This window comes from Rhinatrema bivittatum, chromosome 1 (genome assembly GCF_901001135.1).
Source record: "Rhinatrema bivittatum chromosome 1, aRhiBiv1.1, whole genome shotgun sequence".
Lineage (NCBI taxonomy): Eukaryota > Metazoa > Chordata > Amphibia > Gymnophiona > Rhinatrematidae > Rhinatrema > Rhinatrema bivittatum.
The window spans coordinates 620319768-620346548 of record NC_042615.1 but is presented as its reverse complement, the minus strand read 5'-3'; the positions used below and the strand labels follow the sequence as shown (position 1 = coordinate 620346548).

Here is a 26781-nt window from a genome sequence, read left to right as displayed (position 1 = left end):
ATCGCCACTAGAGACTTTTATAAATATTGGGGTTACATTGGCCACCCTCCAGTCTTCAGGTACAATGGATGATTTTAATGATAGGTTACAAATTTTAACTAATAGATCAGAAATTTCATTTTTGAGTTCCTTCAGTACCCTAGGATGCATACCATCTGATCCAGGTGATTTGCTACTCTTTAGTTTGTCAATCTGGCCTACTACATCTTCCAGGTTCACAGTGATTTTGTTCAGTTTGTCTGACTTATCACCCCTGAAAACCATCTCCGGAACTGGTATCTCCCCAACATCCTCATTAGTAAACACAGAAGCAAAGGATTAATTTACTCTTTCTGCAATGGCCTTATCTTCCCTAAGAGCCCCTTTAACCCCTCGGTCATCTAATGGTCCAACCAACACCCTCACAGGTTTCTTGCTTCGGATGCATTCCAATCCAAGTAAATGAGGCACCACGGGGAGGTGATTGTTTAAATATATTAAACTACCGTGACTCGTTCTGGATTTTTACTTTAAAAACCCAGGCACCGCAAGGCTTAAATGAAGAGCTGGATTGGAATGCATTAGTTTGATACATGGCGTCAGCGGGACACAACATTACGACTGATTGGTCGGTTTTGAATGAAGGGGAGAAGCATATAATCCCATCAGCTGTTCCAGTGCAATCTGCGAGTGTTTGGTGAGAAGAGATAGAAACTACCACAAATTCATCATGTTTGAGACGGCGCAATAAGGGAAGCATGATGGCTCGAGAAAGCTAAAAAGTCCGGCTTCAAAAAAGAATGGTTTGAATGAGCAAGCACCATGGCTTTGGAAAGAACGGCTTGAAACAGACATGTAATTCTGACAGCTTAACATCACATATATATCCCCTGAGGAAAGACCCCTTGCCAGGTCTGAAACAAGGCCTTATCGGATGGACAACGACATTCATCAAGATAAGTCAGTTTTGTGTTATATTTGAGTTGTAAGCAGAGTCCGGTTGGACAATGAGAGCTATTAAGACAATGAGAGCTATTCTGCAAGTAGAGCATTTGTAATAATTGGTTGTTGCTGCCAAAAAAAAGACTTTCTTGCAAATCAGTTGGCCAATTTCTTGGCACTTGATGTGGATAAACCGAAAAAAACTCTAAAAAAAAATTAATTTTAATTCACACTTGCGCACATTTCAGAAACCGAAAAATACCAAGGACGGAGGTGGATTGTTCATGATTAAAAATTGATACATTACATGGCAGTAATGATACCAAAAACTTTATGAAACATTCCACCTTCCCCTTAAAAAATTGTTTTGGTATTTTGAAACATGTCTTTTTTTTTTTTTTGTAAATTTTCTTTATTGAGGGGTATGGTAACACAACAATGAAAGAAACCAACAAAAGTTACAAGATTTCTATGCATGTCAGACTTACCGAACACAGTCAACGTAACAAAGCAAGCGGGTGTTAGACATCCCCCCTAATTTTCTTTTTTAGTGAACAGGGTGAACCTCCCCCCTCCCTCCCACCCACCCCCCTCAGTCCATCCTGAAGAGAGGACAAATACAGAAGAGAAACCAACAGTCTCACATCTGATCATTCCGGCTGCTTAGCTTTATAGTCCCACCTTAAAAGAGATGTAATATGGTCTTTCGTAGACTGCGGAAGTGATGACCAATAGGGGAGCCAGACGTCCTCACACTTTTGGTACGCTGTCACTGTTTTCTGTTTGGCCGTCAAATATTCCATTTGTAAGTGGTTAGTCATCCGAGTCTTCCATAAAGGTACACAAGGTTTATCTGCCGTGATCCATAGCGACATAATTGTCTGGAGCCCTGCAAGAAGTGCCTTACCCAAAAATAATTTCATCTGGTCAGGCACATCCCCCAGCTGTCCCTCAAACAATCTGAATAGACATAATTTATATGTAACTTTAATCACCTGCCCCAGGATAGCTTGTAATTCAAGCCCGATCTCACTCCAAAACTTTTGTATCACTTCACATTCCCACAAACAGTGAAACAGGGAACCCGGTAGTAGGCCACATTTCAAACATACATTGGAGTCACATAATTTTGCAGCATACATCCATGTTCTTGGCATATACATACATTGTATTACCTTAAACCCCACCTCCCTCAACATCACATTTTCTGTATATACATAACATTTGTCTAAAATGTGTACAATTTCATCAGGAGTTAGTCTAAACTCAGCTTGTTTCTCCCATTTCCACTGTATCTGTTGAATAGCTTCAACATTAGGTAGTAATTTAATCAGTTTTGAAAATGCCCGACAAGAATTGGGTTTGGTCCCCCCTAATTTAAGGAAGTCTTGCAGACCCCAGGACCTCTCCCAGTTTGGAGTCTTTGCACATTCCCCCTGAAAGTAATGTCTCATCTGAAGATATCCAAAGAAATCTTTCACCTCCAAGCCAAATTGTTGTTGGAGAGCCGGGAAGCTTTTAAGTTGGTTAGTCATGGGCTCCAAACCTTGCTCCAACGTTCGTAAGCCATGTCTTTCCCAGACTGTAAAGATCGAGTGCGTCAATCCTGCCGGGAACTCTGGATTCCCCACCAATGACATAAAAGGCGATGTTGTTCCCTTCATCCCCAATTTCACTCGGCATAAATAACGCCAAGCTGTCCTGCATGAACGAAGGACCAAACTATGTTTGTAGGAGCCGATCACTGCGTTGCCTCTCACCTGTAGCAGGTTCTGCGGTTTGTATGGGTAGAACCAAGCGCTTATGAAAGAGTACGGAGAGTAAACAGTCGTCCCATTAACCCAATCATATATATGGCGCATTAAGCAGGACAAATTATAGTGTCTCCAATTCGGACAGTCTAGTCCCCCCTGGCCTCTGGGTCTCATCAATACTGCTAAGGGCAGACGTGCTTTGTGTCCTCCCCATATGTATTTTCTAATCAATTTATTAATAGTGTTTATTTCTCTGTTCGTCAGCCATAAGGGTAATTGCTGTAAAACATAGATCCAGCGAGGGAGCTCCATCATTTTTAGCAAATGAATTTTCCCAGTGATTGTCAGGGGCAAAGTAGACCAAAGCTGTAGTCTGCGTGCCATGTTCTTAATTAGCCCTTCTATATTAGCTCTATATAGCCGTGGAATCTCTGCTGTCAATCGGATACCCAAATACCGCATATCTCCCGTCACCCATTTCAACGGGAAGTTTCCGCTCCATTGTTCCGTCGAGAAGGGAGGCAGCGGCATTGCTTCTGACTTGTCAGTGTTTATCTTTAGCCCCGCAAAGCGTCCAAAGGCATTCTGATGACGTAATACTTTAGGAAGAGAGCTCTGTGGGTCAGTCAAAAATACAAGGACATCATCCGCGAATGCTGAAAGTTTGAGCGTTTGACGCATGTGAGAGAAACCATGAATCGTTGGGTCTTGTTCTATTTTTCGTAATAAGGGATCAATTGATAAGATATATAATAGAGGCGATAATGGACATCCTTGACGTGTCCCTCTGTATAATTGAAAATTTTCCGATGTTTGTCCATTCGCAAGTATAGCCGACATAGGTCGTTGATATAACAGAGTTATACTCTGCAAGATTTCCCCTTGGAATCCATATCTTCCTAGTACAGAGAACAGGTAAGGCCATGAGACTCTGTCAAAAGCCTTCTCCGAGTCAAATGCTACTATCACTGCCCCTTGTTCTCGGGCCTTGCATTCTTCCATTGCAATGAGCAGTTTTGTCAGGTTAATAGAAATAGAACGGCCTCTGACAAATCCGACTTGTTGTTCTGATATAAGAGATGGGAGGACCAAACTTAGACGATCCGCTATAATTTTAGCAAATAACTTCGCTTCACAGTTGAGTAGAGAGATTGGCCTGTACGATGCGGGAGAGGCCAAATCTTTCCCAGGCTTCTCCAACACTGTGATATACGCATTTGTTATTCCATCGGGAAACTTGCGATTCTTTTGGACTGCTTGAAAGAATTTTAAGAGAGCCTCGGCCGCATGCGTTTGCAAAATCTGATAGTATTCTGCACAGAGGCCATCGGGACCTGGTGCCTTGTTGGGTTTACTACTTTTTATTACTGAAAAGAGCTCCACTAATGTTATAGGAGCATTTAACATTGTCAGTTGTTCCTGAGTAAGTCGAGGAAGTGTTATGTCCGCCATAAATTCCTCTTCTTCCATCTCGCCCCCTTTCCTGTCTTCGGTGTATAGGGATTTGTAGAATTGGCGAAAAGTGGCACACACCTCTGCTCCTGAAGTAATGGGTATACCCTTGGAATTTTTTAGCTTGTCAATATAGGTTTTCCCACGTTGTGCGCGTACCAGATTTGCCAAAAGTTTTCCCGCTTTGTTACCAAAACGATACAATTGGTGTGATCCCCGCAGTAGTACTCTTTGCGCCCTGACATGTAATGCCGCATTTAAGGCCCGTAAGCATTCATTATATTTGGCTAAATGGGCTCTAGACTTAGAAGAGGCCAATTTTCTCTTGGCATCCTGCAATTCCAGTTCTAATGTAATTATCTGTTTATGCAAAGCCTTGGAGCGGGCAATCGTATAAGAGGTTATTTCCCCCCTTAATACTGCCTTACTCGTTTCCCAGTATAAGCAGGGGTCGTTTTCATGTTCTTTGTTGCTCTTGGCAAAATCTTGCCATTTTGCTATCAGAAATTCCTTGAATTTAATATCTCCCGCTAGAGAATGTGGGAATCTCCATAGCTTTGCCCCGGTATCCTCTCTTTCTCCCAAGAGATCCACCCAAATCATGGCATGATCAGATAAAGCCACATCTCCGATGTGAGCCTTTTGTGTTCTAGCAAAGAATATATCGTCAATAAGTATATAGTCTATGCGTGACATTGTAGCGTGAGCTCTTGACACATGCGTAAAGTCTTTTTCTGTTGGGTGTAACGTTCTCCAGATGTCCATTACTTTAAGTTCAGTACACAGGTATAATATCCCTTTAGGGTTTGCTGTTTGACTCACTGTAGGTGGGTTTGATCTATCCAAGACAGGATCATGTACACAATTAAAATCGCCTAGAAGAATCAGGGGGCCACTTTGCACCTCTAAAATCTGACCAACTAGTTGTTGGAAAAAGAGATGGGAGTATTGGTTCGGCGCATAAACTGAACAAATAGTCACATCCCTGCCATTCAGTTTACCTGTTACAATAAGACTCCGGCCATTTGGATCAGATACCTGTCTCTTGCATTCAAATCTGACATTTTTGTGGATTAATAGAGCCGTGCCTGCTTTCTTTCCCAACGCTGGAGTAAAAAAACATTGGCCGACCCAACCTCTTTTTAGTTTTTTGCTTTCCCCCTCTGTAAGATGTGTTTCTTGAAGCCCAATAATATCGATACGTTTTCTATTAATGGCGCTCAATACTTTCTGCCGTTTAATTGGGGAACCCAAGCCCCCCACATTCCACGAACTAATCCGAAGATTATTCATCCAATCATCCGATGGTAGCCTTTGTGATACTGTAGCTCTTTTCTCGCTGACAGACCGCCCAGCTCAGCCCCCAGCGGGAATCCTCTCAGCCGCAATAAACAGTATGTCTCTAGTCCTCTGTTTGTGCTTCTTTTTCCAGTGATCTGCGATTTTCCCCTCTTTCTCCATCCTCTCCTCATGTGCCGTGCCCATATTATTTGTTCCTTTCCCCTTCCCATCCCAGTGAATGTACTACGAATAACCATCTATTCCAGTATCCCCGGAACCCTAAATCCCTATCCCCTCCCCTTATGGAATCACTCCCTAATAAGGAGTAGCCCCTCTCTTTAATAAAAAAACGGGGCTGGAGATCCGTGTAGATGCGTTCGGGTGTGGACTCCCGCTGTAAGAGAATGTTGCCGGTTAAATAAACAGAGCCCATGCCAAAACGGGGCGTATGCCACTGTCCGGAGCCCAGGATGGCGTATGTCCTACTAGTGTAGTATTAAGACAGCTTAAATGCCGTCTGAGCCATGAAAAGTATAAGTGAACAATCTCCCCTTTAGACAAGTCCCAGCATGTTAAAAGGAAGAAAAATTAATAATAAAAAAAAAGACAAAAAAAAAAACCCCACAGACCGTAACAGTAGAAACTGAGGCATTTCTGCATGCCTGTATAATAACTTTTATCTCTGTAAAGAAGAAAACCCACGTGGCAATGGGTAACCTTTAGTCTTCATGGGTTGGTATTATTCAGCCAGGCGACTGCCTTTTCTGGCGTATCAAAATTATGTACTTTCCCATCTTTCCAGACCCTTAGATTGGCGGGGAACTGCAGGGCAAACCGTATATTTTTGTTGAACATATCGCTACACGTGGATGAGAAGAGCTTTCTTTTGGCCGCAACAGCCGCCGAGAAGTCTTGAAATATAATAATTTTTTGGTCTTGATATTTTAGGCCCTTCGCTTTTTTAAAAGCGGCATGAATTAAGGATTTTTGAGTCCAATCCAGAAATTTTGCTATAACTAAGCGGGGTCTTGTCTCAGAATCCTTTCTCGGGCCAAGTCTATGCGCTCGTTCCACTGTTAGTTTCCCCCGTAAGCCCTCCAGTTTCAGCGCCTCAGGCAGCCACTGTTCAAGTAGGGATTTTAATTCCCCGTCCTGTATGTTTTCGGGGAATCCCATAAATTTTAAATTATTTCGTCTCGCACGATTTTCAAGATCTTCAATTTTACTCACGGCCGTTTTGACTTCCTGCTCTAGCACTCCTAACCGCGTGGTTGCCGCCATCACATCTTCTTCCACTGCGGAAATGCGCCCCTCTGCAATATCTATGCGGTGTCCTATATCTCCCAACGCTTCTTTTATAGTCGTGTAATTTTCTTGTAGAGTGGCGAACTTTGGATCCAATCCCCGAATCACCGCTTCGGTAAGGCGCATTACCGCGGTCTCATCTAGCCCCATGCAGTCAGGCTCTTCACGGGTCTCCGCCATCTTAGCTGCCGTATCAGCTGCTTTTGGTTTTTCTTTCCTCACGAGACGTGTGGTCATTGTTTGCAGTAATGGGTCACCGTCGGCGATCGCCGGCCGTCTCTAGCAGGAGTGCCTCTGCGGTGAAACGACAAGATAAAGGTTGTACAGTCTATTTGTTAGCTTTTGTAGGGGCCCACACCCGGAACAGGGAACTGTGCGACCGTCCCCGATCACCGCATCACGTGGTCTCCGAAACATGTCTTTTTTTAAAAAAATCATGTGAGATATAACAAAAGAGAACCACTTGTTTCATAGTGAGAAATCAATAAAGTTATAATTAAGAATTCTAATATGGGATATTTCTGGAGTTGGGATTGATTGTATAATTAATATTCCAGTAAAGAATCATTGGTGCAGGGTATCCTGTCTCTTTTCATGGCATCCAGCTTTGAACCTGTTTGGGACTTTGTTGTCCAGGAGCTGTTCATCTCTGTAGCAGTATTCTGACTCGCAAAGTCTTTTACAGAAACAGAGCTCATTGCTTTAGCAGATACTGCTTTCAGTTCTTGCACAATTCAGAAAACTGTATTGCACCAGGAAATGAGCTCTTCTGTGGCATCATCAACATGTTTGTGTTGGGTGGCAGGGAAGAGGCCACATTACAGAATGAGGACACAGAAGAATCAGTTAAAAGTTTACAAATAAGAGAAACAAAGGTTTTTTGGTTTTTTTTTTACTGGAGATAGTTTTACCCATTTCATCATCGCATCAGTGGAGGGCATAGGCTTTTAGCTTGGGTTTTACACCATGAAGAATACCTTTTCCTTTTTTTTTTCCTCTAATCTTCATGTTCATCCTTTATTGACTTCTGCACACATTTACACTGTGGGTTTCTGTATATACTGCATCAGGCCAATGCAATATCAGTGCGTAAAAAACATGTGTCCAAACTGGGCACGCATTTTTGGAATATGTGCACAACCATCTGTCCTGGGCGCTCGATGCAACAGGCAAATGAGCTTCTGCACCAAAAGGAATGCACAATGGGCAATTTGTGCGTCCCTAGCGCTCTGCAACAGGCGCCCAGGAGAAGTACCTATGCATCTAGAATAGCCTGGCCAGAGCTCTCTCCCTGCCACTGGCAGGGCTCCTGATTGGTCCTTTTTACTGACATTTGTCAGTGAAAGGAACAATCCCCTTTCAGGACAACCTTCTGAAAGGGGATTGGTCCTTAAACTGACAAGTGACAGTGAATGGACCAATTGGCAGGAAGTGAAGGAATGAATAAATTAATATCAAGGGCCTGACACTTAAAATTAATATATTCACTCCTTCACTCACTGCCGGCAGGGGTTCCGATTGGGCCAGACCTTGGGGATGCTGCTTTCTGTGGTCCCCCTATGAAGAACGTCAGAAAGTAGGATTTTCTTTTGTTAAGCCCTTGAGTGGGACATAATTCTGCTTTCTGTGGTTTCTCCTATTTATTATCGCTACGGTAGGATACTAATAGGAGGAATCATAGAAAGCAGGACTTTTTGTTTGTTTTTCCTCAGCCCTTGAGCACACCTGCTCTGGGCAGGAATTAAATTTGTAACATTAAAATGGGTGCTGTGGCCATGCTGCAATTTTTTGCATCAGGAGGTAATAGCTAATAGCTTCATCAACATGAATTTACATGTGATGAGTGCTATTAGTTATGCCCTGATTTGGATGCATGTTGTGGATGTGCTAATCCCCTTATTGCTTGAGGGGTTTTAGACTCGCATCCAAAACACATGTCCTAGCACATGTAAATCTGTGCGCTTGGCCAAGCACACCATATTGTATCGGCCTGTATGTATTCTATATATATATATATATATATGCTTTCATTTGAAATTAAATAAGAAATTTCCTTATAATTGGCTACATTAGAGAGGAGTCTTCTACCAATTATACAAGGTCAAATCTGTCCAGAATATCATAATAGAGGTAATCCAAAACAAAGAGGAGGGCAATGTTAGGAAGAGTAATTTACAACAATCCATGTAGGGCTAAAAAGTGTCCAAAGACTTTATCCCAAATTTTCAAAGATAATGTAGCTCATAAGTCGGCTTTGAAATTGTTGTGATTCTGATTGTCATGCAGCCTCCCAACCACCAGAGGTCCTCTGGGAGCTGTGCCCACCCTCTCCAGCTTTACTCTCAGTGACTAGGCAATTCCCTGCCTATTTAGCCCTGCCTCAGTCTACATTCTGGGCCTTGTCACTGGGTCTGCTCAGCTCCTTGCTTGGCCCCTCATTTCTGTATTCTTTGTGGCTTCCCGTAGCCTTCTGCCTTGTGGCTTTCAAGAGCCTTCTTGTCTCTGTGTAGCACGTGACTCTCCATAGCCTTCTGCCTTATGGCTTCCTTAGCCTTCCCGTATTCTAGCTTTTGTGGTGGCTTCCTTAAGCCTTCCTGTTTCCAAGCTTGCCTTGTGGCTTCCCTAAACCTCCTGTCTCAAGCTTTGCTCCCGGGCTCCCAAGGCTCATGCCCCAATCTTGCCAGTATTAGTAACCTCTGTTTTGTTCCACTGTTCCAGCGTTCCATCCCTGACCTTGGTTCCTGCCTGAGCTCCAGACCCACCAGGCATCAGCCTCTAGCCCTGCAGCCTGCCTCTTAGTTCCTCCTGACTTCTTTCTCTAGCCCTGCAGCCTGAATCCCCATGCCTGTTCAGCTTCCCCTGAGTATGTTCCTCTCCACTCCGGATTCCGGTTCAGCTTTAGCCTTAGGTTTCCTCCCTTGTTCAAGTCCTGCCAGCCACCAGAATCCAAGGGCTCAACCTGCGGGGAAGGTAGATGGAAAGGGCGAAGATCCCCTTGTCTAGTCTGCCCCTCGAGTCCTGGACTGTTCCCGTAGGGGTTCCCCAGCCGAGCTGGGTACTCAACCCTAACAAAAAGCAGCAGGTTTTCCAGGAACGTGCATGGACATAACCTGCTCAGGACCAGGTCATCTTTGTGCATGTAACTTTGAGCATGTAAGTGCACACTTCTGAAAACTGACAGTATGTATATAAATCCTTTGCTTGCTCTAACTCCACCCCCCAGAATGCCTGCCTCTACTGTGGGTTAAAGTACACAATTTAGTTTGGGTTTCATTTCTAAACTGGGCCTTTCACCAACCAAATGTGCTGCCTGAATAAAAAGAAACCCATGCCAAGCTTTCTCCCACCTCCGTAACCCCCTCCAGTTTACTCGAATAGCCCAGAGGTACAAAGAGGGACAGAAGCAACTCCTGACCTACCACTGCCACTTTTCAAAATGGTGCCAACTGACCCAAGGCCCATACCATTTTGGAGTCCGGCTATACTTCAAAATAACATCAGCTGTCATTATTCTGAAATACAGCACCAGCAGGGTCTAAAGCCTGGCAATTATTCCTGCCCTTTTTGAACCCCGGGCCATTTGGGAAAACTGGGAAGGAGTCTTGAGAGAATCCAAGGGGTAGGAAAAAGACCAGAAGGGGGAAGCTTTTTAAAAAATCAGGCTGCGTGGGTTTTGTTTTAGCATGCACTATTGTAAAGTAGCATACACTTACACCAAAGCAAAACAAAAAAACCCCCAAAAACTTCTGAAACGAAACGCTCAGTCAATAGAACAAAACACCAATAGTATGCTAGAGGTGCATAGAAAAGAACATTTTGATTTCCATTTATTTTGTTTCTGTTTCATTTATTTTGTTTTATTCAGTTTTCTTTTTCTACCTCATGCTATATATTTTTTTTACAATGTGCACTATTTTACATATAGTACATATTAATTTGACAAACAAAAGACGTGACTACCCCTGACGCAGAGAGTAATTCTCGAAACACTGTTCAGCATCAGGTTGAAGTGTTCTGGCATGTTGACAAGATAAACTTGCACAAATTATTGAAAAGTTTTATTTGCAATGAAAAATAAATTCAGAAAAGAGATGTGTTCTTAATGAGACATATGATAATATGTTTCTCTACAGTATGAAATATGACGGAGGCTCAGTATTTGATGGTCTCTTATGATCAATGTAATATATCAGATCCTGCAGAAAGGTGTATTATTAATTAGGAGGAGGAAACAAAAATGTTTCATTATTTTGTGACATTTCACATAGGAAATGACATAAAACGATTTAACAAATATTAAAGATGTTTTCATGTCATTTCAAAACTACAACAGCACTTCCCTATTGTGTGCTTATCTTTTTGATATCTGTATTATTTTTTTGCATGTTTTCCTTCTGTAGCAGAGAGGGATTTTAGCTAAGCTTTCAAGGCACTGTGACAGGTGGACGGGAAGATGTGATGCCATAACAAGGCAAATTGATCCTAGTGCATTTATCTGGGATTCTACATTTAAACTATGTGAGAGGCAGGGTTTTTTTTGGTTCAAAGAGGGACTATTAATTTGTCATTCTTCACCTTGACAGGAGCTAGTACGTGCAATGAATAGGCGAAATCTGAAAAAAACAAAAACATACACACAAAAAAACCTGAAGTGCTGAAAACATGCTTCCTTTTACAACCATTTTAGAACAATAGACATGCATGTCTGGTTCACAGATCCCTTCTAAACTTTAAAAAGGAAAAAAGGGACAGTCTTGAAATATTTATGGAGTTTTAACCTCCTAAAATATAATGTAAGTTAAAGGATTAGCATTCTAAAAGCTCTCCCAGCCTTCTGCCTACAGCTCTGAAAGGGGAGCCTCACAGATAAAAATAATCGGCATCTTACAATGACCAAATACGAGTTTCGTTTCAATGCGTCTGTAATGTCCAAAGTTGTCAGATATATGGGATTTCTATCCAGTAAATGAACGGTTGCTATTCTCGGTTCTGTTAGGCAAAATGGAATTCTATGCTGCTCTCATTTTTAGCAATATCAGGATCAGGTGCAAAATGTGGTCCAGGGCAGACATTAGAACAGATCAACCAGAACAAAAATGTCAGGGCAGTCACAGTGCAAAAGAAAAAAGTGCCTGCCCGTTCTACCACCTGTGAAGAGTGACCCTGTGCTGACTCTGCTCACCCATGGCCTTCGACCTTGCACATGCTGACCCCCTAGAATGGGAACAATGGCACTGCAGCTGTCCTGACCAAAAGAGCAATTCTTGAGTGCAGAATGAATGGTTAATTCAGTCTGGCTCAGTCTCCACAATATGTTCCCAAAAAACATGTCTGTTTAAAATGAAGCATAACATCTAAGGAAGTTTCTATAAGTGAACATACATCGTAATACTTCAGACCTGGCAATACATTTATCTGTTTGTATGTATTACACAAGCCAAATTTAATCTTTGCATCATATTTCATCTCTTCTGTCCTTAAAAGAGGGTGCAATGCAAACTGTTACAGCCTGAGGATGGTAATTCCCTCCCCCTCCCCCCCCCCCCCCCCCCCCACACTCCATTTTTCAGTCTCTTTTCAGTCACACTCATCAACATCAATGGCATATGGAGACCAATTGTTCCTTTGTATGGTTTTGCTGACAACATTTTGAAATGACAATTAGGAAACTGACAATTAATTGTTCTCTGAGGAAATGCCCTTTCTTCCCACACGTACCTCTTAACTTCCCAGCCAACACTCAAGAGATCTGTACTACAGTGCAGAACAAAGAAGAGTTTCCACGGCTGGAACATGACACAGAATGGCGATAGCAGGCATGGAAACAACTCATCCCCTTCCCAGTGATAATATGCAACATTAGATAAAATGTTCAAGATAGATTCTTATTTTTTTTAAACTAAGAAGTAAAAAAAACCTCCCAATCATTTCTGAAATGTACAAAGAACTATGCTCAGCTTTTGGTAAATGATATGACTGTGCTTGTTGCATTGGTTTCACTTTATGTATGAACCCAATGTATATTTCAAACAGCATCGGAATCTATCTAACTCTCAAAGGCCATCCATCCCAGGTATTTCTTAGATAAATCTGTTCTGATAAAACATCCTGTAGGAAACAAGGCAACTTCATGCTCTTGTATTTTGGGTACTCTGCCACCTTATCATAGCGGTATCAACATGTAATTTCAGAGTCTCCAGGGAATCAACAGGTATTAAGTTATTTTCACATAGCATTGATTGTCTACACAGTGCTGTGCATGGTACCCATAGATAAGCGAGTACAGGTATTAAAGGGTCATCAAAATTGACTTGTATTATCAGCTATGCTTCCAGGAAATGCATTTAAAACACAGAAGGAAAAGAGAAGTCAAAAATTCCATTTGGTGAGAATATAAGAAGTGCCATGGTGGGTCAGACCAAGGTTCACTGAGCCCAGCATCTTGTCTTTGACAGTGGCCAGTCTGGGGTCACAAGAACATAAAAAGGAAGACCCTCATTTCCTATTTTATTAGGATTTTGTATAAAATTGCTCTGCTTTTTTTTTTGATTTGTAGAATACTGTACATGCTGAGATCTCAAGTCTAATAATTCCCTTCTTGTTAGTCCCCTGGTACTAAGCTAGCTGCAGCTGTTGATGCTTTCCTGAACATGGCTGCATCCTCTGTTTGTAATGATCTATCCACGTCACTTCACCTCACCTCACCAGCTCTTTCTTTGATTTCAAATTTAATTTCAAGTCATAGCTCTTTGATACTTGCAATAAAGATTGAGATTATTAGTTTATTATCATACCATCTGTAATAGGATTGCTTAGCCTAAATCTGATAAGTTTAGCCAAGGATGTATTCAGAAAGTAGGTCTCAATGAGGTCTATATTCATCACAGTCTGGGTAGCAAAGTTAGCTGAATAATCTTATCTGGCTAATTTTTGGAGGCATATTCAGTAGGGTAGCTGTACAATTGAATATAGCCTGCTATCTTAGACCTAGATTTAAATAAATCCTGGTGCAATAAATTTGTTGCAGTTTGCGGAAATTACCAATGCAATGCGGGAGTAGGGAAATTATCCTAGCCATGCCCCTTTTTTATTGCGGGTGCTATTTCTACTATAAATAAAGCATTTTGATTAAATCTAGGCCTAAGTTTGTACCTGAGGCAATGGCTAAAGTTACTTGCCCATGTTATGCTTCCTGGCCGCGGGTTCTCACAGCCGGCCTCACTCACCCAATGACGCACCTGAGTGGTCAGGCCAGCCCTGGGCCTCCTGGTAGCAGCGGGGAGTCGCCGCCGCTACCACTGCGCTCCCTCCAGCTCTGAGCTGGCCACCTGATGCCACTGACTCCGCGGCCCCAGGCCACCAACCCGACGTCACAAATCCCCCTTCTTCGCCACAGGAATGCCACCGACACAGCTGAGTTGCTCTTGCTTCCGGCATCCTCCTAGGCGCACGCGCGACCCTCTCCCTCATTTAAAGGGCCCGCAGCGGGAAAATGCCCGCGGCCCTCCCGGATGACATCACCACTGGAGGACTACTTAAGGCTGGAGCCTGCTTCCAGCCTCTGCCTTGGCAACAAGTCTCCTCGCTCCTTGCATCCTGCATGGTGCTTCCTGAGTTCCTTTTTTGCCACTGATACAAAGCCCGATGAACAGAAAGCATGGCATGAGAGAAATTAGATTTTCATCTTGAAGCGACACTGCCCTGACGCAGCATTCTGCGAAACGTTGACAACGTCGGCGTTTCTTGCATCTCCCGGCGTCTATAGGCAGCTTTTTTTTTAAATTTAAATTTTTATTAATTTTCATCAATGATAGACATCATGAAAACAAGAAAATATAAAATACAATGTAATATAAACCTATAATCCAAATATAACAAAAATATTCCATATTGATCATTACATGTCATATATACCCTATAATTGAGGGAGAACAAAAGTAATGAACGAATATAAAATATCCATCAAAATTTATAGGCAAAATATTGAAAGGATTTGGGAGTGAAACATTTTTTACTGGGCGTCTGTCTCAGATCTTAATGCCTGATTTTTATCTGCTAGAAAAGTTTCCAAATGCATTGGATCAACAAAACTGAATTTCTTTCCTTTATAGTTAACCAAGCATAGACATGGGAATTTCAAAAAGAATGTAGCACCTAATGCTAATACCTGGCTTTTTAAGGACAAAAAACTCCTCCTTTTTACCTGAGTGGCTCTAGCCACATCTGGAAAAATGTGGACTCTAAGTCAAGAATGAAAACCAACAATGATGTAATGATGTCTTAGCTCTTTACTTTCAGAACGCCTAAAATTTTATTTATTTATTTATTTGATTATTTATTTGTATTCTGCCTTTCGGCCAAGGTACACACAAGTACTGAAAAGTATAAATATTCAGCAAGGTCCCTGTTTATTAGGAATTCTTGCCTCTTTGGGGATTAATCAAGAAAGAGCCCTTCCGCTTTTTTTTAGGGGAAACAAATGGACTTAATGGACTTAAATTGCAACCTGGGAGGATTATGCTAGACATTAGAAGGATTGTTCTATCCGTAAGAATCATGAAACACTGGATGAAGTGGTAGAATCTCCATCATTGGAGGGTTTTTTGTTTTTTTTTAGGGGGGGGGTTTAGAGCATATGAGGCAAATTTTTCTCTGGAAGTCATAGTCCTTGCTTAAGGGAGGCTGCAGTCATGCAGCATTACATTTATAATGGTATTTATGTGAAGAGAGCTAGAAAGAAATGGACACATAGAGTCAGAGCTGTGACGCATAAGCGAGATGATGGTTTTTCCTTGATGCAGCACGGAGGTGAAACACAGATTATGTCGGAAAGTAAAGATAAGCTGAGATGCTCCCTTTTTTAAGAAAGATGTCACATGAGAGATGTGTGTAAGAGTTTAATTGCTGACAGGCATGAAGATTTTTTAAATATCATTGGGGTCGAAATGAAAGTCTCGAGCGTGATAAGGTTATGAAAAAAATCTCTTGTAGGTTCACGGCTATATAGCACTTCTGGACAGGAATACGTAATACACCTTTCAATGTATATGAACACACGCAGAGAAGAAAAATGTTTGATCGTTATTTGCTCACGCTGTCAGACGACGTTGTTTTGAATGGAACGACTAAGTTTAGGGTTGAGCTTCCTTTTAGTTTTAGTGAACGGGAAACAGTCATACAACTTTGCCTTCTTTTGTCATTTTTGTTACTCATCGCTTAAGGGTTTGACACTTGGTGGCGGGCTTCAAGGCCCATGACTGCAGGGTCCCAGAGGGAGTCCTGGTGTATGGCCCCTGAGCCAGAACTGTAAATGCAATGGTCAGGGGGTGGGGCAGGTGCAAAGGGAATATAAAATAGGGTGGGAGTGAAATCCTCCCCAGGTAGTTGCGAAAGAAGGTTCAGGTAGTTGCCACATCCCGGCCCTGGTTCCAACTGACCTGGAAGTACAAACGAGCAGGAGGAAACTACAAGGTCAAAACAAAACAAAAAAAAATGCAACTGTGGATGTTTAATGGAAGCTTATGATGTAAGTATAGGACACGCTGTTTCTCTCCTATGCTGAATCAATAGTGCATGATTCTTAATAACACCCAATAAAGGAATATGTTAAATGTGACAGTGCTGCAATACTGAACGTGTCAAAGGATTGCTAGAACAGGGATGGTGACAATCTATTGATACAAAGTGCCAGCGAGAAGCAAGCAATAACTGTTCCTGGAATGTTAGTTGAACCTCCGATAGGATAAGAAGATTCACAGCACTGAGGATCATCACAGTAGTACCAAGAAGCATCTTTGGTTTTTTTCTTTGTGTGTTTCTTTTTCCGAAAGCCGAAAAGCAGCAGGAGTTCCTCCTGCTGCTTTTCGGCTTTCAGTTCAGCTAGAAAGGCCCCTATCTGGGCGATGGCACCATAAACCTTCCTTTGCTATTAGCCTTTTTCTATAATATCCCCTCTCCTCCCTGCCCCCACCCTAGCCCAGCCATGGGCGGGACAGTCCTCAGCGAGAGGTCATAGACCATGGTTCCATCCTGATCCCAGTATCTCAACAGCTGTCACTTTCTCTCCTCCCAGTGGCTGTGAAAACTGCCTCTGCATTATCCCCAGCCTCAGCCAGCCTGGACAGCATAAGCCAAGCCAGGGAACTGAACTTGGCCATCCATATGGCAGTACTGTGCAATCACCTTAAGCAATGTCATTTGCTTTGGAAAAAAAAAAAAAAAGTTTGCTCCAGTGCCAAAACTGCTCCAGTTTTATGAATGAAATGATCTCAGTATTTTCAAGGGGGAGAGGAGGAACAAGGAAACCTATACCAGATTTTATACTGAAACTAAGCTTTGATTAATTGGCCTCTTTATTTGTTAAGATGTTTGCGTTAAAACTGTATCCTTTTCCAATTATAATTTGTGTAACTGATAAAATGCAACATGACTATCATTCAGAAACAAAATGACAGTAATAGGCATTAAGGGCCTCATCCACTAAAGGTTCTTCCTCCTACTGGGAATAATTTTCATGTAGCTCGCCATTTGATCTTAGGCCACCCCAAGGACTAGGCCATAGGATTGGGTACTGTGACTTGCACGCTCGTGTTTGAGTCTGCTGTCTGACAGGGTAGGCCAGCAGGGCTGCTGGGGCTTAAGGGTGCTGCAGAGGCAATACTGTTGTGGCAGCCCCTGCTGGCCTCAGAAGGGTCTTCCTGCAAATGGTTCCTGAAATGCCCAGGTCATGCCATTTAAGGTGAGGTGGTGTATAGAAAAGGAGGGAAAAACTAGAGGAAGAGCTTTTACCCTCTATAAACTTATTCATCAATTTAAATCCCATTTATTTCTCAGAATGCTCTTTGAATGACATAAACATCATAGTCCACATAAAAAAAGCTCATGCATTCTATGGATCACAGGTGTCTCGTTGCCCATGACTGCCAGCCCTGCCCTAGCTGTCATGCGCAATTAATGAATCTCAGCATGATGATGCCATGGTTGGAGTGATATACCACAGCATGACAATTTTGCCTGGCAGATTCATGGTACAGGAAGGGGAAGTATGACACATTCAGTTCAATCCGAATCGTGCTTGAGGCATTTTGGTTTTACCCAGTTTTTCAATCCAAACATTGGAAAAAAAACAAACCAGAATCCTCAAATTGGATGATCTCTTAGTAAAAGTCATTGCAGAGTTTTTTTTATTGGCACTGTGAAACAACAAAAAGACCCTTTGGCATTTACGTGAGGTCTATTCGTCTGCTGATTGCATGTCGCTTGCATTTTATTCAATGTGGAAGATTTTTTGATTCAGTGGCAGTAATGGCAGTTTCATGCAGCTAACATTATCCAAGATAACCTCCTGGGAATCATCACATACAGGGACTGAGTTTTTAGAAAACAGGTTTACAGATGTGGTCTCTGGTTTGTTCAGTTAGGCAAATGGGGAGAGAGAGAGAGAGCGAGCACATTCTAGTTTTCAGTTTTCTTCTTTGTTTTTAAAACTGATAAGGTCATTTGTGTACGGCAGTGGTTCCCAACCCTGTCCTGGGGACCCCCCCCCCCCAGCCAGTCGGGTTCTCAGGCTATCCACAATGAATATGCATGAGAGAAAATGTGCACGTTATGGAGGCAGTGCATGCAAATTCTCTCTCATGCATATTCATTGTGGATATCCTGAAAACCCGATTGGCTGGGGGGTCCCCAGGACAGGGGTGGGAACCACTGGTGTATGGCCTGGATACAGTCAGACCAGTTAGCAAAAGGAGACGCAGGTGAAACAAAGTACGTCCAGCTCTGGCCCTGTACATGGACATAATCATGGTGGGAACTTCTGCTGGTATTACCCAGCAGAGGTGCACAAACAAATGCCAGTCAGTAAAACTACAAGACACACAATAAAAAGAAAAAAAAATGATGACTTAGGAGACAGAGATGAATATGTTTGTATGAGCAGTGTTTATAAGAAGCAAGTTTTACCCATGAGACAGAGAAAAGTGTTCAATGGGCTGGGTTTTTCTTGCCTTTTAGAAAAAACAGTTTTGATTTGAAATCTTTATTTGGGGGGAGGGATGGAGGGAAGAAGATGGGAAGAAGGTTCTGGGCACATGATCTCATCTCTGGTTCTTTCTAAGTGCAGACTGGGCTATCATTATGGGACTCCATATCTTCGGCATGGCAGTGCACAGCACTAACACTGAACTGCTGGACTGGGCCCAGCTTATTTGATTTTTAATGTTCCTCAATCAATGATGGCCATCTCTTAATCAAACACATGGTCAGGCAACGGGTTGTGGGTCCAACGGCATAACATTTGTTTTGCTGATAGAATCATTTTCAATTCAAATTCAATATCTTCATTAGGCAATTCATTCTTAAATTATAAAGTTTCAAACATAATAACCAACAGCAATTAAACCTCACTGTAAGAGTCACAGTCTCTCCCAAAGCATCCAGTTTACTCATGTACTGTAAATAAGAAGTGTCCTTGTTAGTATTTGTTAATCGCTGCATCCTGCTTGAAGGTCAGGTCACAGGTATGAAGTAATTGATCTTTACAAGTTCCTTGATAAGATTTTAATCAAAGAGCGGCTTCAGTTCACAGATATTCTTCAGGATTCCTTCAGGTAATTCTAAAAACCAGAGATTTTTCAAGTCACTCCTACTTTAGCCCATACTGTGCAGAAGAGACCTGCAGTAATTGTACAAAGCTCTGGTGGTCTGAATTGGGAAATGGGGGATGCTGAGCAGCTACATTCAGCAAGGTTTCTGAGTCCTGCCTGATCCCCCCCAAAGCAGGCAAGCTCCATCAGCCAGAGCCGTGGCCAGGCAATGTGGCGCCTATGGCCAAGTGAAAAACTGGGCCCTCACTCATTACACAACACATGACACCATGAGTTGGGAAACTTTGTTAAATGTTTGTACAGTTTTGCCCATGGCCCGTGCAAGAGTATTAGGTGCGCTAGGAAAACCTTACAGCCTTGTATCCCCCCACCCCATCACACCTTCCTCACAATTAACAATTATGCATTTATAATAACAGATTTTACATTAAACAGGACATTCAAAGCACAGTCTTCTGAGGTAAAAATATCACTTCCAATATGTATATTATATTTACATGCACTGCTGTGGTGCAAAGCAGAAAACCCTGCAAAAACGCAAGAGGCACTTGGAACTCATATGGTATTAGGCCTACTGTAATACATCTTGGGCACGAGCATAACCTTTAGAGAGTCACAAAAAAAAAACAGAATTACAATGCAATAAACTTTCTGTATCAAAACAACACTAACTGCCTACACTCAATCAGCAACAACTCTACCTATGAAAGTTAACTGCAAATATTACACCAGACCTAAAACACCAATACACCCCCCTATTAGGAAAACATAACAAGCCAAGCTGCTATAGATCTCCACATACAAATTACACACTATTGGAATACCTTACTCAGTCACACATGCAAGACACAGATAGACCCTCAAATATAGAATAAAGAGACCATAAATAGAAATGTTCAGGCAAAAACTGAACTGGAAACCATAACAAGCCAAATTCTATATGAACTGCAACAATAAAAACACAGAAGCATTACCATTTCTCATAAAACAAAATTAGTAAAACCATACCAATAAAAAGAACAATTCAAAACTAATGAATAGAATAGCATTCAATAATTAAATACATTAAAATGTTCCAAGCATCAATAAAATATTTCAAATAAAACATCAAATAATACCCAATAATTAGAACTAACAAGGATTTTAAAAAATCACCCTTTATCTATATCTGGGAACTTTTGATTCCAGAAACCCTTAAACTGTCAGGGATTAGCAGGCAGAGAGGAAGTGGGGTCAATCTTCCACATACATGCTCTCTCTCTCTCACTCTCCCACACACATACTCCCTCACAATCTTGCTCCCCTTCCCCCAACTCCCCAGTACTCTTGGTCTACTCTCCTCTCCAACACCCCACTCCCCAGGAGTCTTAATCCCCAACACCCACTCCCCAGCAGTGTTGCTTTCCAAATGCTTCTCCCATCCCAGAATCCACATTCTCCAGCAGTCTTGCTCAACAGGCCCTCCCCTCCCAGCCCTCCACTTCCCAGTAGTCCTGCTCCCCAGTCTCCTTTCCCCTCCCAGCCACCCAACTTCCCAAAAATCTTGTTCTCCAGTCCCCAGCAATCTTACTCCCCTGCCATTCTTCATCCTCAATCCCCTCACTCACTGCAGGTGACAGGCACATGATTTCCTGAAGGCTGCTCACCCCCGCGGTGTGCTACCACGATCCCCTCATTCACCCTCCCTACTCCTGAAGAATGGAAGGATCGCGCCTCCCAGGTGCCAGTGCCTGAATGATGTCATCAGGTGGAGGAAGCAGTCCGCACTGCAAGGCCTGTTTGTGTGTGCATGTATCTGTGTGTGTCTGTGTGAGAACCTGTGTGTGTGTGACTATGCAAGTGCCTATGTGTGTGTCTGTGTGAGAACCTGTGTGCCTGTGAATGTGTCTGTGTGAGAGCTTGTGTGTTTGTGTATGGTTGTGTGCCTGTGAGAGCCTATGTGTCATATATAGGCTCTCAAAGGCATGTACACACACATAATGTATCTGTGAGAGTGAGAGAGAGGCAGTCTGTGCATGTTAGAGAGAGAGTGTGTTATTGTGCATGTGTGTGAGAGAGAAGATAAAATTTGTGTGGCCCTACTTCCCCCAATCCATCAAAATCTCAGGGTGACTGGAAATCAGATCCCAGGTATGGAGAGCAGATTTTTAAATTCTTATTAGTTTTAATTATTGGGTATAATTTGATGATTCTGCTCTTTTGAAATATTTTTTTTGGTGGGTGGGAACAGAACATTTTTTAATTGGATTTTTTTCATTCATCAGATTTTTAAAATATTTTTTGGTGTTTGGGAAATTTTTTATATTCTATTCATTAACTAGTTTGAAATATGTTTATGAATATGATTTTACTATTATGATTGATGTTTTATATTTCTTGATTTTATTTATTGTATGAAGAATGGTAATGCTCCTGTTTTTCCATTGTTGCTCTGCATGTAGAGGCTGGCTTGTTGTGGGATCTATATTTGCTATAAATGAATAATTTGATTGTGTGTTTCTGTAAAGGGTGTGGGTGTGTGTGTGTGTGCGTGCAAGGCTGTAAGGTTTGCCTAGGGTACCTAATACACTTCCTTATCGTGGGATGTCAGTTTTTAAAAATATAGATTATAGGATGGAGCAGGGCTTTATTTGAAAGGCCCAGGGCAGGCACTGAAGAAATCGGGGGGAAGGGGGGCAGCACAGTAAATTTTCACACAGGGCAGCAAAAGAAAACTAGCACCGGCCCTGATTACTCAGTCCCTGTCGTCTCAACTCAGAAAAGAAACCAGGAACAAAACTCTCAAGCTGAACTATCCTGCTGAAACTCTTGTCACAGGCAGGGAACGCAAGAAACATTTTCAAACCTCCTCACTGTTCTCTTCCGTGGCTTAACAAATCCAAAGTAAAACTCCAACAAAGCAGCACGCTTGCCTATATTTGGAGCCTTCTTTTTTTTTTTTTATCCAGCCAACAGAAATAAAAGAATGCAACCACTTGTAAACCAATGCATGCACCGCGCACAGGAGTATATCAGCAGCTCATGGTTAGAAAGTTACAGTAAAAAAAAAAAAGTCTGCTTAGGATCCATCGGAGACGTTCAAAAGAAAAGCTCTCCTCTTCCTCCGTGAATTACCTGCTGATGTAACCATCCCCGTCTCCGTCGCAGGTCTGGAAGAGGCGCCTCATCCTTTCCTCCTCGCCGGTGCTGGAGGTGTCGCTGCTGCTGCCGCTGGTGCTCACGCTCACCTCCACCAGGGCTGCCGCCATAGCGCGCCGCCAAGGGGGGGGGGAGCTGCCCGCTGCTCGCAGGCCTAGGGCACACGAAGTGGCCCTTCCCTGCTGCCTCCGTGCCAGCCCACGGTGCACTCACTGTGCACACCATGCAATGCAGCACTAGCACTGCCGCTTAATGTCACCGATGCCACCAACCAGCGCGCGCGCGGCAGCCCCTGATCCCCAGCGCGGTCCTCGTGCACAACAGGTGCGTCTTCAGGGCGCTGCCATCCCAAGCCACCTCTCTCCCCGCTTCCTAGGCCCAGGAGCACCGGATTTCCTCATTCCCTTTTCAGTGTCTATTTTTGTAACCCAGGAATGTACAGGGAGGCCCGGGAAGACAAGGGAGGCAGGCGGTTCCCAGATTTATAAACTCTTCACTCAGTTTTTATCTGCGGGGAGGGAAAGTGAGAGAGAGAGAATCCAATTAGTTGTAGGAATGCAGAAAGGTGGGAGGTGCCCTTCCTGTTAGCCGGTCTCATCAAAGATAAAAAAAATAAATCTGGGGGTTTAGTAAGGGCTTGAAGGAGGAGTTAGGACTGGGAATGAGCTCACTTTTTGTGCTTGCTGTATTGGAGCTAGAGGTGCCTGTTGCAGCTGCAGCTGCTGTTGCACAGGGAAGGAGGGAGGGAGGATGTAAACCAGCGCTTGGGGGACATCATTCTTACTGGATGTCAGAAAGAGGAGTGAGGGTATATTTTGTTTACATGCACTTATATATCTGCTTAATTCTTATGGTACCCTTTTTTCTTTACCTACTTTTCAATTCACTGTGTACTCCCACTGAGTGGCTTTTGTGTGTGTGTGTGTGTGTGAATTTGTATGCAATTTTTTCTGTGAAGTGACAGATGAATTTAAAATATAAAAGGTTTTGGAAGTTAAGTCAGATTCCTGTAAGTATACTTTTCACTGCTGGTGATTTTGTGTTCGATTCTCAGTCTGCTTATAGTATAAATCTACTTGATCCTGTTTTTTTCTTTATTTAGAGAGTAGAGCTCTGTGCTGATTAGCTGCAAGATGAACAGGTAAAGATCACTTTCTGGCAAAGCCAGCTTTAGGCTAATCCTCAGAGTACTACAATAAAGCATGTTAAAATTGTAAAGGTTTAATATAGGTAAACCTGGAGAGATATCTTACTAATTGTTTAATTTCCTTTAAATGTTTAATTTCCTTTAAACAGGAAAGAATGATGGTTATAAGGCATACTTTACAGGAAGAATAGAGAATGCTTTATGTTAACACTGATTTCTAGCTATGTCTTGGTTTTTTTTGTTGCATAACCTTTCCCCCCCCCCCCCACCCCCAACGTCCCACTGGATTATCCATTAATATAATGTTTGTACCATTTTGTAGGACGTTCAATTTGGAATTTAATAGTAACTTACAAGTATTTAAATTTATTATTTATGGCCAGAACATATGATAACAAAAAACAGCATCAGATTGACTCTATTAAGTGTATAGTATTTTGTGAGGTATGTGATGCTGGAGCAAACTTTATTCAAAAAAGTGGATTGCCGAAAAATTAAGTCGAAGTGAAAGCTGGGTTCAGAAGACATGGGGCAAGATTGCTGATGAGTGTTTTATGGAATTTGGTGACCATCGATCACTTAAATTGTCTCATGAAAGCCAAAAAATTATTGAAAATTCCAGCAACAAGCAGAAAAAAAGCTGTTAGTCTGTTCATTTTAAAGCCATTTTCCAAGCTAATGGTGGACACACCAACTATTAATTATATATTTAATTACATTTTGAATGCTGATTAAAATGATATATTGCATGTTTCTATCAGATTTCTGGTTGCTGCTGTAATGGGGGAGTCACAGGTTATGCAACACCCGGTGCAAAGAACTCTTACAATGCAAACAATATTCAACAATATATTTGTCTTAGGCACTGAAGGGGTCAACATTCAGAGCTAAGTTATGAGTTTTCAATATTTCCTCCACTTATCTACAATGTATTAATCAGCGTGCAAAGTGAAAAATAGTGCAGGCGTGATAAATTTATTGCACTTTGCAGAAATTGCCTATGTGATGCTGGAGCAGGGTAATTAGCCTAACCATGCCCCTTTTTTTAATAGCAGGTACTATTTTCACTATATTTATAGCATTGTAAGAAATCTAAGCCATAGTTTATGAAACATACATGCAGACTATAATACTTTTGCATTGGGTCACAAGTTTCTTTATATTGATCAATGTTCTTGTAATCAGGAATTAAAATGTAGAAATGTTAAAAAAGTGGGAACTGGCTGCTATTGCCCTAAGTGGAGCTGGGAGCTGAGTTAAGAAAGCCTGTGAGTGTGTGATGTCATGCAAAAAAAATGCATGTAACAGGCAAACATGGAAAGGTTTGACATGAATTAGAAATTACTGCCCAGAAAAGAATCACAGCTTGAGTTCTGCAAGATAAGCCTGAGGAATACAGAGGTTGATGACTAAATTGTTTAGAGGCAAATTAAAATAGACATTTATTGCCTGAGAATAGAGACGCCAGGGGATCTGAGGACTGTCTTACAATATGTGACAGGCCTGAGAAACAAACTCAATAAGAGGAATTATTAAACCTCTTTTCCTGTGATAACATTAAGAGTTGGGAATAACTTTGAGAATACATGTTTGAGAAAACCTGAACAGGCCACTCTGAATTCCTGCTGAAGCAGACAAATCCCCTGGAAATTCAGAAGGGCTGACTCCAGCACTTTGAGCAGAGACTTACATGCCTGCTTTAGAAAAGTTGCCGAACTGTGACAGAATTTGGGGAAAGTGGAGCTTGCTGGAGACAAGAGAACTATCAAAGACATTAAAACTGTTCCCTTTCACTCAGTCAGTGAAACATACTCCAGGGCACAATACAAACAACTGCTGTGATTTGAAATTATAGGGAAGCAAGCAGTTTCCAGAAGACAGAGCAATAGGACCCAGAGGGACTGAGAGTCTGCTTCGAGGGACCTGCTACGGATGACAGAAGCTGTAGACCACCTTTGACTGGGCCACATTCAAGTGTAATTGTGAGCTCACAAGTGTTGCACACACCCACACTTACATGAGACCAGAAATTCTGATCAGAATGTTACATATAAGATGAAAACTAAGCTGCTATAAGAGTGTTTTCCAGACCTCAGTATTCTTCCATTGGTGTTCATGTGTGCTGTATAATCTGCGCTATAAAGAGAAACAGGGAAAGAAAGAAAGTATTACTAAGAGAGTTAAGCCTGAGGTACAGGACAGGAAGAGAGAAGGGAATGCAAGGGAAAAAAAATTCTTTTGCTTGAAGTTGTGTTTATAAGGAAACTGAAACATACTAGTGAACAGGAAAAAAAATGATTTAGTGTATGTAAAAACTGTTATATTTACATCTGAAAGTTGCTGTTTTACAAATTTCATTCTTTTACTAACAGTCACTCTTCTTTCATAACAGAAGAGAATAAATAAAAGTTGGTGCATAGATCAAAAATCTGGCTCTTGGGACAGTTTTATGGCTTTTCTGTACCCTCCAACCTATCCAGCGTGGAATAACTTTTCTTTTGTCTTTGCGTCTCGGCTTCTCCTTTCAACTTACAAAGGCCACATTGACTGAATGGGTTTTCCCATTTTATATCCTTTAGAAGAATTTCATCTTTAAACCAAGGTTCTTGTATCTGCATGTGTGGCCAATCATACACCATTTACAAAGACCTGGATGCGTTTTTAGAAGCCTGCAGCTGCCGCTATCTCATAGCAGGTATAGAAGGAATTCATTTTAAGTCTTAGAAGCCTTTTTGTCTGACACCAGTACTGGCAAGTTTCAATTCAAGCCCTTTTTATGTCTGTTACCATGCATCTAATATATGTGCAGATTTCTGATGATGTTGAGGGCATTTAAGCATACCGAAGCCCTGTGAGGAGCCACAGTACTGGGCTAGACTCGGATACACAAACACAGAGATTGTCTTTTATTATACAGCTGATGTGTTCCACCAGAGGTGGCAGTAGTGAGGTGATCCAGAGATAGCAGTCCAGGGATCCTCGGCAGAGGAGACCCGTCTCACAGAGATAGTATAGGGAGATCCGGATGCAGGTTCCCAATGCAGCAGAGCTGTAGATGAGACAGACTGACAAGTTAGATTACTCACGAAGTTGGTAACTATAGGTGGCAATTCCAGCAGGCAGAAGTAGTTGGTTACAGGCACCGAGGCAGGGAGAGCAGGCCCTCGAGGAGCGAGTA

General features: G+C 42.2%; 1 protein-coding gene and 1 long non-coding RNA gene across 2 annotated transcripts in view; one reads left to right on the top strand and one right to left on the bottom strand.

The window, feature by feature from the left end:
* Positions 1-22976, bottom strand: part of MCC (MCC regulator of WNT signaling pathway) — a 702540-nt gene extending 679564 nt beyond the window's left edge. Inside the window, exon 1 of the mRNA XM_029571531.1 lies at positions 22433-22976. Coding sequence (XP_029427391.1) covers positions 22433-22566 — 134 coding nt within the window. The 5' untranslated portion in view covers positions 22567-22976. The remainder of the gene's footprint in view (positions 1-22432) is intronic.
* A 10-nt stretch (positions 22977-22986) lies between these two features.
* On the top strand, positions 22987-26013 carry LOC115073261. Its single transcript, XR_003851960.1, has 3 exons — positions 22987-23264; positions 23559-23597; positions 25459-26013. It is a non-coding gene; the product is annotated as an uncharacterized LOC115073261 (long non-coding RNA).
* Positions 26014-26781: the final 768 nt, after the last annotated feature.